This window comes from Hippoglossus stenolepis, chromosome 17, assembly GCF_022539355.2.
Source record: "Hippoglossus stenolepis isolate QCI-W04-F060 chromosome 17, HSTE1.2, whole genome shotgun sequence".
NCBI classification, from domain to species: domain Eukaryota; kingdom Metazoa; phylum Chordata; class Actinopteri; order Pleuronectiformes; family Pleuronectidae; genus Hippoglossus; species Hippoglossus stenolepis.
The window spans coordinates 8,283,574-8,296,706 of record NC_061499.1 but is presented as its reverse complement, the minus strand read 5'-3'; the positions used below and the strand labels follow the sequence as shown (position 1 = coordinate 8,296,706).

General features: G+C 42.8%; 1 protein-coding gene across 5 annotated transcripts in view; it reads right to left on the bottom strand.

The window, feature by feature from the left end:
- Positions 1 to 13,133, bottom strand: part of trps1 (trichorhinophalangeal syndrome I) — a 113,628-nt gene that overhangs the window by 37,174 nt on the left and 63,321 nt on the right. For all 5 annotated transcript variants that reach the window (XM_035181941.2, XM_035181944.2, XM_035181943.2 and 2 more), the window contains exon 9: positions 11,614 to 12,400. In XM_035181941.2, coding sequence (XP_035037832.1) covers positions 11,614 to 12,400 — 787 coding nt within the window. The remainder of the gene's footprint in view (positions 1 to 11,613; positions 12,401 to 13,133) is intronic.

The following is a 13,133-nucleotide window of genomic DNA, read 5'->3' as shown; positions in this document are numbered from 1 at the left end:
CGACATGACAACTCCTCAAAGTTTAAGCCAAACCACCTGGTGGCTGGCTGAGGTATAGGTCATAAATTCTGCTTTCTCCATGTTAATGGAACATGAATCAAGTGTGTTTTGTCATTTTCGCTTATTCTTATCCTAGTGATGTTTTTTAAAGTGCTATTTTTTTGAGCAAGCTTCGTTTTAATTAGTTATATGATGCTACAAAACAGGCTGAATTGTCATGATTGACAGCTGAGAGACTCATGATTGGTCGAGAGTGTGTATCGGCGAAACCATCCCCTGATTGCTAGCTGGCAGACTTCAGAGGCGCAAGATGAGGGCATTCTTACCCTAGATATTTTAGCTTCATTATTGAATAGTGGGAGGATGCGAAGATGCATCATCCATCATTATGTCCAGTCCATGTTTGAACACAAAGATCTTACTGTAAACTGTTTTGGATGATTCCAACAGACAGTTTGAGTCATTATTGTACCTTTAACTCAAATTATACCATCTACACCTTTTCTTTGAAATACATAACTAACCTGGGGCTTTCATTAAATTTTGCATGAACTTTTATCTGCTCATATTCCTTGACATGGCTGACTTATTGCCAGCAAAGTTCTCAGTAATTACCTTGGCGAGCGACTCTAGACTCATTATTGTTTAACATATCAAAGTAAAATCAAAGTAGCAATACCCAAGAATTATTATTTCTTCAACTGCAAGTATTACATGACATGAAAGACTAAATTTTACTTTCCCACTAAAAAATGTTCCAGTCTTCTGTTTATTGTCAGTAGAGATTTTCAGTCTCTGATTACCAGCAAACATCTAATCTGCGCCTCTCAGGTCTGTGGCTTTGAGAGAGACAGTTGCTCTTAATTAGTAAACTGTGTTGGATCAAAAAAAAAACATGGGTCCACTTTCAGAGGAATGTTTTTCCCCTCTAAAATGTGTTTGGTTATCTTAGTGACCTGAGCTCCAAAAGAGAGGAGTTAATGTCGGACTGGATGCGGATGCTATCGGATTTGGCTTGAATTAAAAAATATATATCTGGTTACAGTTAGAAAGACGGATCGGGGTTCCGACATTTCAGAGAGGAGAGGAGATTACAGTGTTGTAATTGTGTTGATCTAGTGCGAATGGACATGAGGTCAGTTGCTATGTTTTGCTCTAATGGGAAACATAAACATAGACTAAAGATACAGCCAGACTCAATAAACACAGTGTGTGTAAACGTGTGTGCTCCGCGAGTCCCACTTTCATAAGATTTTTTAGCTTTTAGATGTTCATGCTGCAAAATCACAACGACAACTTGGAAAACAAAAAAATTGCTCAGGGACATGTGAGCAACACAGACACACACACACACACGCACACGCACGCCCATTGTTTGGCTGCACCTGGTCTATTAAGAAACAGGATAGTTGGGACTAGGGGACATGAGTGTGTGAATGTTTGTGTCAGAGTGAGTGTGTGTTTCTGTGTGAGTCTGAACAACCTCAGAAGCCAAACACCTGCAGCAATGACGCATCTTCAAGTAACAGCTCTACTTTATAGTACACACACACACAAACACACACACACAAATTACACCATCATTACACCGATGTTTACAAACATATTTAGAGTAGTCTGTCACCTTTTGTCTCTTTCTAAATCTATCTGGTTTCTCTCTCAAAATAAAAAAAAAAGCCTGTATCTGAGTCACGTCACATCCAAAAAGAAATGTCCAACTAAAAGACTATTAACTATGAGTGTGAGCCCCAATAAAAACACAGGATTTAAACAAACTGTTATAATAGTCTGCCTTAATGGAAAAAGAGGAACACTTGTTTCATTAATTACATGCTGTAATTATTGGGGTATTTAAAATTCCATTGCTTTGACTTTGAGCTCAAACTTCAGATGGAAAATGACCTTTTTAGAACGGTGCCAAACAACGAGCCTTGGCCAAGATAAATATTTTAATAAACAGGTTTTTAGAATAAAAGTGATTAACAAAAACCTTTTGAAATGTCACTATGATGTCACATATACTCCGTGATTCTCAGTGATAAGTACTCGACAGGAGAAATCCCACTGGTTTGACAAGTAGATGTTGCTTTTTCTGCTTGGAGTAAAGAGTAGACAGATCTAATCTTTGAAATAGAGCAGACTCACCTCACATGAAAAGTGACGAGTCTTTTTAGTTTTTGTGGTTTGGTGGAAGATGACTCTTCATGCACCACTGTGTCACTGCTCCAAAATGAGACACTGGAAAAACTATTTTAGCCACAAGAGAATGGTGGCAAAGCAAGCTACAGACAATACAAGCATCCTGTACCGACTCCAAGAGTCTGAGAATCTTATATACGAAGACTTTTAACCTTTCAAATATCATCACCTCCGTTCAGATCAACAAGGAATCTCAATGATCTCTTTCATGTCCCAACCTTCCACTAAGTTTCATGGAAATTTGTTAAATAGTTTTTGCATAATCCTACTAACAAACAAACCAACCAACCAACCAAGCAGAAAACCAACAAACAAATGGACAGGGGTAAAAACAATGCCTTCAAGATAATTACAAAAGTAGTATGGATTTATGTGAACAGTGTGTTGTCAATCTTTCAATCCTCCTTTTGTGCATATTCAAAATCTACAAAAGAAGTCCCACATTTCTGCAGACAGAGAGCCTCATTTGTTTCGTCTGTTGGACACATTCTTTGTTATGAGAACGTCGCCCATAGATGTACTGAAGTAGCAGTGGCACGAAGCCCAAAATGTAACTTGCGCAAAATGTCTCTTTATGGCGCCCATCAAAACTTCTTAGCTGTGAAGATGGAACAAAAAACAAGGCTCTCGCAACACAACCAGCCAATAATATCTTCAGCACTGAGCTACACAGGACCACAGGAACACAATACCAGTTGATACACTGTGGGAGCAAACAAGTCTTGAACAGTTGAAGCTGTGCCGAGTTGTGTCAGGTCCTGTTGTGTTGCACAGCACAGAAAAAGAGAGAGAGGGAGAGAGGAGAAAGTGAGAGAACAGAAAAGAAAAGAAATGGTCTGAAGGGAAATCGAGTATACAAGATGCATCATGCCGGTGGAGCAGAATTCATAAACACACACACACACACACACACACACACACACACACACACACACACACACACACACACACACACACACACACACACACACACACACACACACACACACACACACCACACACACTAGTGGAGAATTCATAATGAGTGAACACCTCATTGGGGACACACAGGGAAAGACAGGCAGAGAGAGAGAGGAAGGAGTAAAGGGGGAGACAGTGGGAGAGAGAGAGAGAGGGAGAAGGAGAGAAAACTGATGCACCCTTAGTCTAGCTTTACCCCGATATCAAGTATGCATGGCACCGTGAGTGTGTGTGTGTGAGTGTAACAGCGGATGAGTGTTGAAGAAGAGTGAAAATCTCCACTTTACACTTTACATTCAACTCACATGTGCACACACACACACACACACACACACTTGGATGGCAAAATCTGTTGCACACTCACGTGCCCAGGGCAAACCTGCTGCCTTGCCAAGAGGGCCTGGGATCGCCAAGGTTGCCATGGCATTGCTGACTCACAAACACACAGATATATACACACTTTCTCTCTCGCTCTGTCTCACACACACACGCACACGCACACGCACGCACGCACGCACGCACGCACGCACGCACGCACGCACCAAAGCAGGGTGTGACTATGTGTCCTACAGCAACATGGGTTAAAGTGTCAAAATGACTGGTCGAGCCTGTATGTGTGCATTTCTGTATTACATATTTCTTTTAATTTTTGTTTTATAATTTCCTTTGGCGAGGACAGAGAGAGTAAGCTGTGAAGGGGGGGGCAGACAGAGAGAGGGGGAGACATGCAGCACAGGATTCGTCAAAACAGAGGAGGGATGACTGGAAACTCACAGGGATGCAAATGTAGGTGGAAACGCAGATTGAGCTAGAATGGAACTCAGGAGAGTGCATACTTCCAACAACAGTCCCCTTAAATTCAATTAAAATTGCACACACTCATAAATAATCAGTCCCCTGAATGTACCTGATTTTCCCTGGGAAATTGGTAAAATAAAAACGAAAAAATTAATTATATATAAAATGACCCATCAAAAATCCTTCCACCACATTTTGTGGAAATTTCAAATTTGTTGAATAATCCTGCTGACAAACCAACCAACCAACAAATCAACTGGGACTAAATCATAGCTTCCCTGGTGGAGGTAATTAACTAGTGTTCTTATTTGTTTTGCAGTTGTGGGTTTACAGGGGATCTACACTGCACCTGAATACAAGGAGTGTGGAGGCGTTTCTCCTAAAGACATAAAAGAGAGTGAGCTCACGAAACAAATACAAACAGAGGAGTTCAAAATAAAGGGTTAAAGACAAGAAAATCTTTCAGCTAACATTGTGTGTCAAACAGAGGCACATTGTTCTTCATTATGTGTTTCTGCTAAGCAAGGCACTTTTACAATACGTGGCCTCGGAAACACTAATGGATAAACGGGGAAAAAGTCATTTGTACTCATTTTCTACTTTCAGTCATTTACTGGAAGCAGTTTTTACACATACTATTCACCATCATTTTCTCCAGCCCCTTTTTCCCTTGTTTGTCAAATTACATCAGTCACCATTAAAAAAAAAAAGGCTAAAAGGCCTGATTGTGTGAAAGAACCTCCGATTAAAATAGAGATGAGGAAAGGAGACACGAGCCAGGAGACGGAGGAAAGGAGGAGGCTGGCATGGTTTTCAAATTAACTATTGGTCAGGGGTCAGATGGAATTTTAATCTAACCAATCAGCTTCCTAATTACACAAATGCTGCCAGAATGGTGTACCCTATGCATTTCTTTGTGTGTGTGTGTGTGTGTGTGTGTGTGTGTGTGTGTGTGTGTGTGTGTGTGTGTGTGTGTGTGTGTGTGTGTGTGTGTGTGTGTGTAGCTGGCTAGCGTTGCGTGTAGAGTTCTTGTTGTAGCAAAAGGAACATCTGGCCTCAATATTAGTTCCATGTGTGAACACACACGCAAATGCACGTCTGCGTGTGCGTCCACATGCACATGCGCACACAAACATAGAGCCTGTGGTGAATGGCTCCCGCCTTACACAAAATGTAGAGAGAGGACGGGGGAGGAGAGAGAGAGAGAGAGAGAGAGAGAGAGAGAGAGAGAGAGACATAGAATGACTGTAATGTAAAAGCCATGGCTGCTAAACAGCGAGAAATAGAAAAAGCACACGCATGTGGACACACGCATACGCACGCACACTTCCAGTAGTGTGTGTGTGTGTGTGTGTAAGTTGATTGTAACAGTAATTGATGTAAACGTCTAAATTACAGCTAGGAGCTAAAATAACCACTGTGTTTTACCGTTGCCATGTCGACATGATGAAAAACACCTGGTTGGTTCACTGGCGGGGAAGGTGGAACATCTGTGTCATGGGCGCCCCGACGAACCAATGAAGAGGCCGTGTGTGTTAGCGACATGTGTCCTAACCAATGAAACACTCAGTGAATTGAGAAGGGATCTGAATAGACGGCATGTTAGGCTCCAGTCAAAGTCATTATATCACATTACATGATATTATGAGATATAAACTACCGCATGTTGGTTGGCTCTGTTTGTTCTATAAAAGGCATTTAAGATCAGGATTCTTGTGTAATCATACTTAATCGAGAGGGCAGAGCAAAAACTATATGAATACTTTTAATGGTTTTTCCTACTTTGGCGCCAGATTACTGCAGTTCGTCATAAATAGGACAGCTCTCCGAGTGCCAGCCAGCAAAGTTGAGATAATCACAGGAAAGTCTGTTTTATACTCCACTGATTCCAGAAGGAGTAACTCCTTATCTTGCTGACTCCTCTACACAGGAAGGTCCGGCTGCAGGGTCAACTGCCCAGCAGCAGCCCTGGAGGAAATAGGGATTCAATGTCTTGCTCAAGGACGCTTTAGCAGCAGAGACTCTTCAGGCACAAGGGGACTGAACCTGTGTGTTTGTAAATGAGGGACATGTGAGTAATCACTATGCCACACTGCTGCCAGAAATTAACCCCCCCAAAAAAAGCCACTCTGCCAAATTCTGGGATTTTAAAGTCAATTTGTTGCACTTTCCTATGACTGATGATTGACTTTACACGTTAAGAAGTTGTCTGATGCAGAAGCAAATCATGTTTTCCAAGCAGGTTGAAAGGGAACATTTGATTTCTTTTTTCTCTATTTATTTTTCAAACACAAGTCAGAATCACTCAATCAGACCTTGAAAAGAGGATTAACATTCGAAACGTGAGCCAGAATGTTGTCAACCAAATAAGCTAATTTTTGTGGTGAGTGGCGCCAAAGATGCCAAGCTGTCACCTTTCCCCGCTACACATGTTGTCAGCTGTAATATGTGTGTGCGAGCGTGGCATGTGTGGAACAGCCAGAATAGGTTTAAATGTGGTTAAAATGGTGTAATTTGTTTTTCAAGCCAAATGTAATATTCCGAGCAGACAATACGACTGCTGTGGACTGTCACACAGCGTAAAGCCACACACGGGCTGTAACTCTCACACACACACACACAGAGAGAGAGAGAGAGAGAGAGAGAGAGAGAGAGAGAGAGAGAGAGAGAGAGAGAGAGAGAGAGAGAGAGAGAGAGAGAGAGAGAGAGAGAGAGAGAGAGAGAGAGAGAGAGAGAGAGAGAGAGAGAGAGAGAGAGAAGAGAAGAGAGAGAGAGAGAGAGAGAGAGAGAGAGAGATACAGTCTTTCCACAGACAAACAGACGTACACAGGTCGAAATTACAGCAAACAGGTTGTCTGATTATGTTTCTGGTACACTAAACACAGCCTGGATTTAACACACAAGACTTGGTACCACACAGACACACTACCACACACACACGCTTTTTTTCCAGGATGACTGTGTTTATTTGAGTCTATGTCCTGATGGGAAATGTGACTGCTACACAAACAAACGGAACAGGCCAGAACAGACAACCGTGTGTGTGTGTGTGTGTGTGTGTGTATGTGTGTAAGAGAGAGAGAGTGAGGGAGGAGAGTTTGGCGAATATCAGTGTCTATCTTTTTCCAGCGCACACACACCCACACTCATAAACATATGCAAACAGAAAAACTGCACTTCAGTGACTAGAGAAAATAAAGCCAGCTCTTCTTCATCTTTTCCATAAGGGGCTGTGTGTAGTATGCCAACCCTCCTTAGCAGAGCATCTTTGTATATGAGCTCTGGGCTCAGGCTGCTCTTAACTGTGCTAGAATATTGATGTTTAATGGCTGTCGGAGCAGTTGGTCGTTATGGTGGTGGGTATTGAAGCATATACAGTATAATAACAGAGCAACGGCTCGGTGCGTTTTCACCTAGACTCAGTTCATGTCAAAATGTATCCAGATAAACAAATAAAGGAATAAAGCAACAAAGGTCAAAATGACCTGACGAGACAGTGATCATTGTGCACTTCTGTCGGGATTGTGCAAATGTCAGAGAAAGAGAACAAGGAACATCTAATTGTGAAATCAATATTCTAGTGTTATGTGCTCTTATTATGAAGGAATGAACACATAACATCGGCAGATATTTTTGATTAGGATCCTTTTTCCTTTGGTTATTATCTCTGCCAAGGAGGCTGGGTTTTCACACTGTGTTAATTTGTTTTTTGGTTGGTTGGTTGGTTGGATTTTCAATAGGATTGCGCAAAAAACTACTAAATGGATTTCCACAAAACTTGGTGGAAGGATGGGTTATGATCCAAGAAGGAACCCATTAGAAATTGGCATGGATGCAGATAAAGGGGCAGCTCCAGGAATTCTTCATCACTTTCTTTAACATGACGAGATAAAACAACATTGGCACTGACTTGCACAGCAGGAGACACCTTTCTCCTGGATTGGTAAGTAATCATCCATTAATGCTAACATTAGCTATGCAGCCAAGGCCAAACATAGTTACATGCAGGCAATTAAAAAAAACATTAAACACACACGCACAATGTGACAAACTCACAGGCTGGGTGGAGCATGAGATTCATAATTTCCTGTAGCGGATATAAAGTGGTTTTTAAATTATCAGCATGGTAAATAAGTTCAATTCATGGTTTAATTTCCTTACAAACCACATACACTCACTCACACTCGGGTAGAATGCCAATGCAGACGCATCACACATAATTAGGTACACGAGCAGCAGAAAGCACACACATACGGTCACACAGATGTACACTGACACACAATTTATGCGAGGGAAGGAGGCAAATGAGACACAAAATAATAAGAAATACAGTGTGTGAGTGTGCGCGCGTGTGTGAGTGCATATGTGTGTCTTTTAAACATAATTAGCTTGGTCGGGCAGAAATGTAAACGAGAGAAACTTTAATGAAACTCTTCTCTGATCTGCTGAAAGCACACATCCCCGTTCATCACTCTCAGCTCGTCTCCTCTACTTTCTCTGTCCGTCTCTCCACTCAAATGGAATTGAATGTCACGCATGGGACTTTTAAAACCCCGAAGGTTCACATTTCAGCAGTGCATTATGACCACATAAGATGAAGACAATTATATTATGTTTGTAAGGTCAGATCCACAACTCCTTCCTCTCCCCAGCTTGCGTCCATTTATCTGCTCTTCTCCGCTGTCCTTGAGGTGGAGTTCCCTTTGAAAACAATCTGGGACGTATTAGATGAGCCAAATTTTGGGGGCTGATTCGCATGTTTGGGTACATTCACATATGTTTGGCTCAGAGGTGGACCCTTCTCAGCCCCGCTTAACTCGAAAAACCACCATTACTCAAAGTCTGTCTCATTCCATTTATAAACTAAAACGTCAACCGAGCTTTTACTTTAATTTCATCTCTAAACCTCATGCGCTTTCTGTCTCATGGAGTCAGTCAAACAGCCAGAAAATAAAATTTCAGACTGAGAAAATGTCTTCATTGTAATAACTCACTATGAAAACAAAGCCTATAGCAGAGCAGTGTCTCAACAAGGCAGCAATTATACTTAGATCAGGCCTTTCAAAAGAAAATATTCTCCCGTCAGTACGCAGCAAGCAGCCTCCCATAGCAGAATAATAAGAACTGTGTGTGTGTGTGTGTGTGTGTGTGTGTGTGTGTGTGTGTGTGTGTGTGTGTGTGTGTGTGTGTGTGTATCGAAGGGAAGGGGGAGAGATAGATCGATGCAGAGGAGAAGAGAAAGAACAAAGTGAGGATGAGGAAAACGCACAAGAAGCAGAACTGCATACACACATGCTGAAGGAAAAAAAAAAAACACACACGTTAAGATGAAATATGACTCTGACCATTTGTTTCTACTTTTGTCACTTTTTAATCCGTCTCCTCCTTCCAAATGACCCACTCCCTGCATCCTTCCATCATCCTCAATCCTCCCTCCATCACGTCCTGCAAGCTCCCCCCCTCTCTGCTTCTTTCTTGCCATTTACAACGAGTCAATTTGTATTTTGGGCGGATTCAACCTTTTATAATTCTGAATCTGCCCTGTTGCGTCAAAGGCCACATTCAAATTGGACTAAACGCCTGCGCGAGTGTGTGTGTGTGTGTGTGTGCATGTGTGTACTTAGCTATTTCTGATGATCCTTTGCATCAGTGCCCCTCCCTGACCCTGCCCAGTGATGAGTCAGTGATGAGTCAGTGATATGTGTGTGTGTGTGTGTCCGTGTGCGTGTTTGTGTGGGACCTGTAAGTGTATGCCATAGAAACTGAGAATAAATATTGTTCTGAGGAGGAAGAGAAAGACAGCAGCAGAGGCCATATCTTATGAAACTATTAAAGTAATGAGTCATGTTCCTCCTCTCTAATAAATTGTTTAATTGTTCGTCTCTTCCCTCGCTCTCTCCCGCTTTCCCCTTCTCACCTTTACACCCTCTCACTTACTGAGCAGTTAAACACCTCAAGGCCCTGAAGGGCCCCAAAAATGGAAAAATGGACACAGGCGGCAGATGTGGTTTTACACATCACTGGGACATAATTTTCATGACACAAGGTGTCTACATATGCAGATGTCTTTGAATGTAAAAGCCTGCACTAACCCTCATGGACATTTAAAGTAAAAGCTGAGCTTCAACTCTTACTGACCAACTTTATTTTTTTTTTTAAATGACTGAAACTCATTTTTTAATACGTCCATTTAATGGAATGACAGCTATAAAAATGACCCTTATATTTGAATGTTTCACTCAGTGTAAACACTAGATAATGTCAATACTGAGCTGGAGAATATATATATAATATATATAGTTATATACATATGTTTATATACATAGAAGCTATTTCACAGCAAAACAGAGGAATGATGGTCTCTCAACTTTACTGCTTAAAAGGAATAATTGAACATTTTGTGGGTTAAGTGAGAAGTCAGAACATGCTTAGCCTAGCTTAGCATAAAGACTCGAAGCAGGAGGGTAACAAAAAGCCTGTTGGAGCAACCGATAGTTCACCTGGTTGACCAGATGGCCAATGTACGGTGCCGCGAGTCCCCCTGCAGCGGCCACAGGTTCAGTTCCAACCCGGGTCTCTTCCCCTGCTATCTACCCCTTTCACAGCGAAATTCTGTCCTACCTGTCCTACAATGTCTTAATCTCACTACACAACACAATGTAGGTGAGTTGTATTATCGGTGTACCAACAGAAATGTAAAAATGACAATCTTCTTTAGCCGGGACCAGAGGTAAAGTTTTTTCGCTACAAACTTTAATCTCTTGGGACTCTCCCTATCGTCCTTTCTTCTTCTTAGTTTCCCTCCTTCTCTCTCTCACGCATGAAGTCTCTCTGTCTGTCTCACTCTCTCAGACACAAACTGCCCCACCCACGATAATGAGTAAAACTCTTGCTGCCCCACCCTGCCCAGTCTGCCAAGAGACTGCCAACACCTCACACACTCAATAACATGCACGCACAGACACACACATGCAAAGGGCCAACCCACAGCTTGTTCAAAGAAGCCACACACTCAACTTACACACTGAACTGTGCATGCACACACACCACGAACACAACTCTCTCACACTTAATACTGCCACTTACACAGAGCCATGTCAGTGCCCTGACACACGCACGCACGCACACACACACACAGTCCAGTCTATTCTGATCTAATGTGATCATAGCCAATAAGCTCTGTGGCGCTGGCGAACCACAGTCTGTTCCCTGCCAGTCCATGAGATCACTGTGAAGTGAAAAGCATTGTGGGCCACAAAGTAGGGTTCGGGAACTGACTGACAGTGGGTAACCATGGGAACTGTCCGTTTGCCTCTCTGTCCCCAAAGCAACGGGCAAGTTTCTTAGTGTTGTGAGTGGGAAAGAAAAATATATGAATGCAACTTATGGGAAAGAAAAATACGTAATGGAATCATGCACACGGACAAACTTGATACTTTCAATATGAAGGAAGGAAATATAGATTTCATTGTAGCTGCTCACTGCATGTGGTCTAATCCTCATGGGTCATATAAAGGAATCGAAGATGAAGGAGTATACAAACTCTAATCAGGGAGTTAATGAGACAAAGAAGGAAGAATCAGCTAAATAAGAGAATGAAGTGAAAGTGGAACAGAGGGAGGTTGGAGGTTGTGCATGTGCATGTGTCCACCTTACCCGTAGCAGGGACTGGGACTCCTCTTTTGCAGCTCCTCCTTTGCCCTCCTGTCCTCCACCTCCTCCTCCTGTATACTGCTGAGAGGGCATCGGGCTCTGCTTCTCCCCTCCACCTGCAGCGCCACCTCCTCCTCCTGGCCGTCCCCCTCCGTACAGCTTGGCGTCTCCCAAAAACGACTTGGTATCTCCCAAAAATGACTTTGTGTCTCCCAGGTAAACCATGCTCGGTGAAGCCACGCCCCGTTTCTGCTGCGAGGCCTCGTGATTGGCTGAAACAAAAGACAATGGGAGGGGGGAGGGGAAAAGAGAGGGGCTCCCGCCTCCTGTTCCTCTTTCTACTCCTCTGTCGGGTCCCATTCGCTCCTTGGGCACCCACAGCAAACCATGGGCCTGCTCACCTCCTCTTTCCCCTATTCCTCTCGTCTCCCCAAGGACCCAGCCTTTCTCCCGCTCTCTTTCTTTCTCCTCCCCTCCCTCGCTTTTCACCACCCCTCCTCCCTCTTCTCTGCCACCTTCTGCCAACCGACCCTCAGGTGGCGCAAGGGAGTAGAGGAGGCGAAGATCCCCCTTGCTCTCTTCTTTAATGGCTAAGGTGGAGGGAGCTGAGCAGCCATTGGCAGAGAGTGTTAATGAAGGTGTCAGCGATGTGGGTAAGGAGGTCGTAACAAATGAGCTTAATGAGGGAGAGGAGTCGTGGCAGTGGACAGAGTTAAAATGGTCGAGGAGGGCTGATGAATCTGGAGCCGTGAAGTCGCAGCGTCGACAACGGCAACACGCATGGACACGCCTGCGGAGAGAGAAAAAACATTGAGTGAATTATCTACATTAGTGATAAATGAATGACTCTGACGTCAGAACAGTAACAAAAATGGAAGTGAACATAGGAATAAAGATTCATGTGACAGGTTTTGTTTCTTTTTGAGGCTCGAGAGTCAATTCATCAGTTTCAAATGTAAAAGGCCTTCATTCCTAATAGCTTTTAATGGGCGGCATATGACATGTATTTTTTTTCCCCCAAGTATTTTTATTGATCACATTATGAAGAAAACCCACTCCCTGAATAGACAATTTTAAGTGCATTAGTCGCGGCCCGCTCGCTTTCCTCCAACCACTCCGGTACTATTTCACCGAGCCAGTGGCCAAAAAGTGACTCAGTGTTCCACTAAATCACGATGAATTTAAGAGAAAACCGTGAGGAACGTAAATGAATCTGAATGAAAAGAAACGAATCAAGCATCAACAAACCACCTTCATTTCCTGTTGGCGAGGACTTGAATGAGCAGCAATACACACAATGTAAACAGACCAGAGCACCGGGGTATTTCCAGGCTGAGGAAACAGTATCGGCGCCGCTTGTGTAGGTTAATGAGCAAAATCAATTGGAAATCAATACCAAGAACATGGACCCTTGTTCACTATTGAAAACAGTTCGCTCACTTTTCTCTTCTCATATCTCTTGTGTCCGTGGATTCTGCTTTGGTTTCAAAAAGTTAAATTTCATACTTTGTAAAACTTAAATG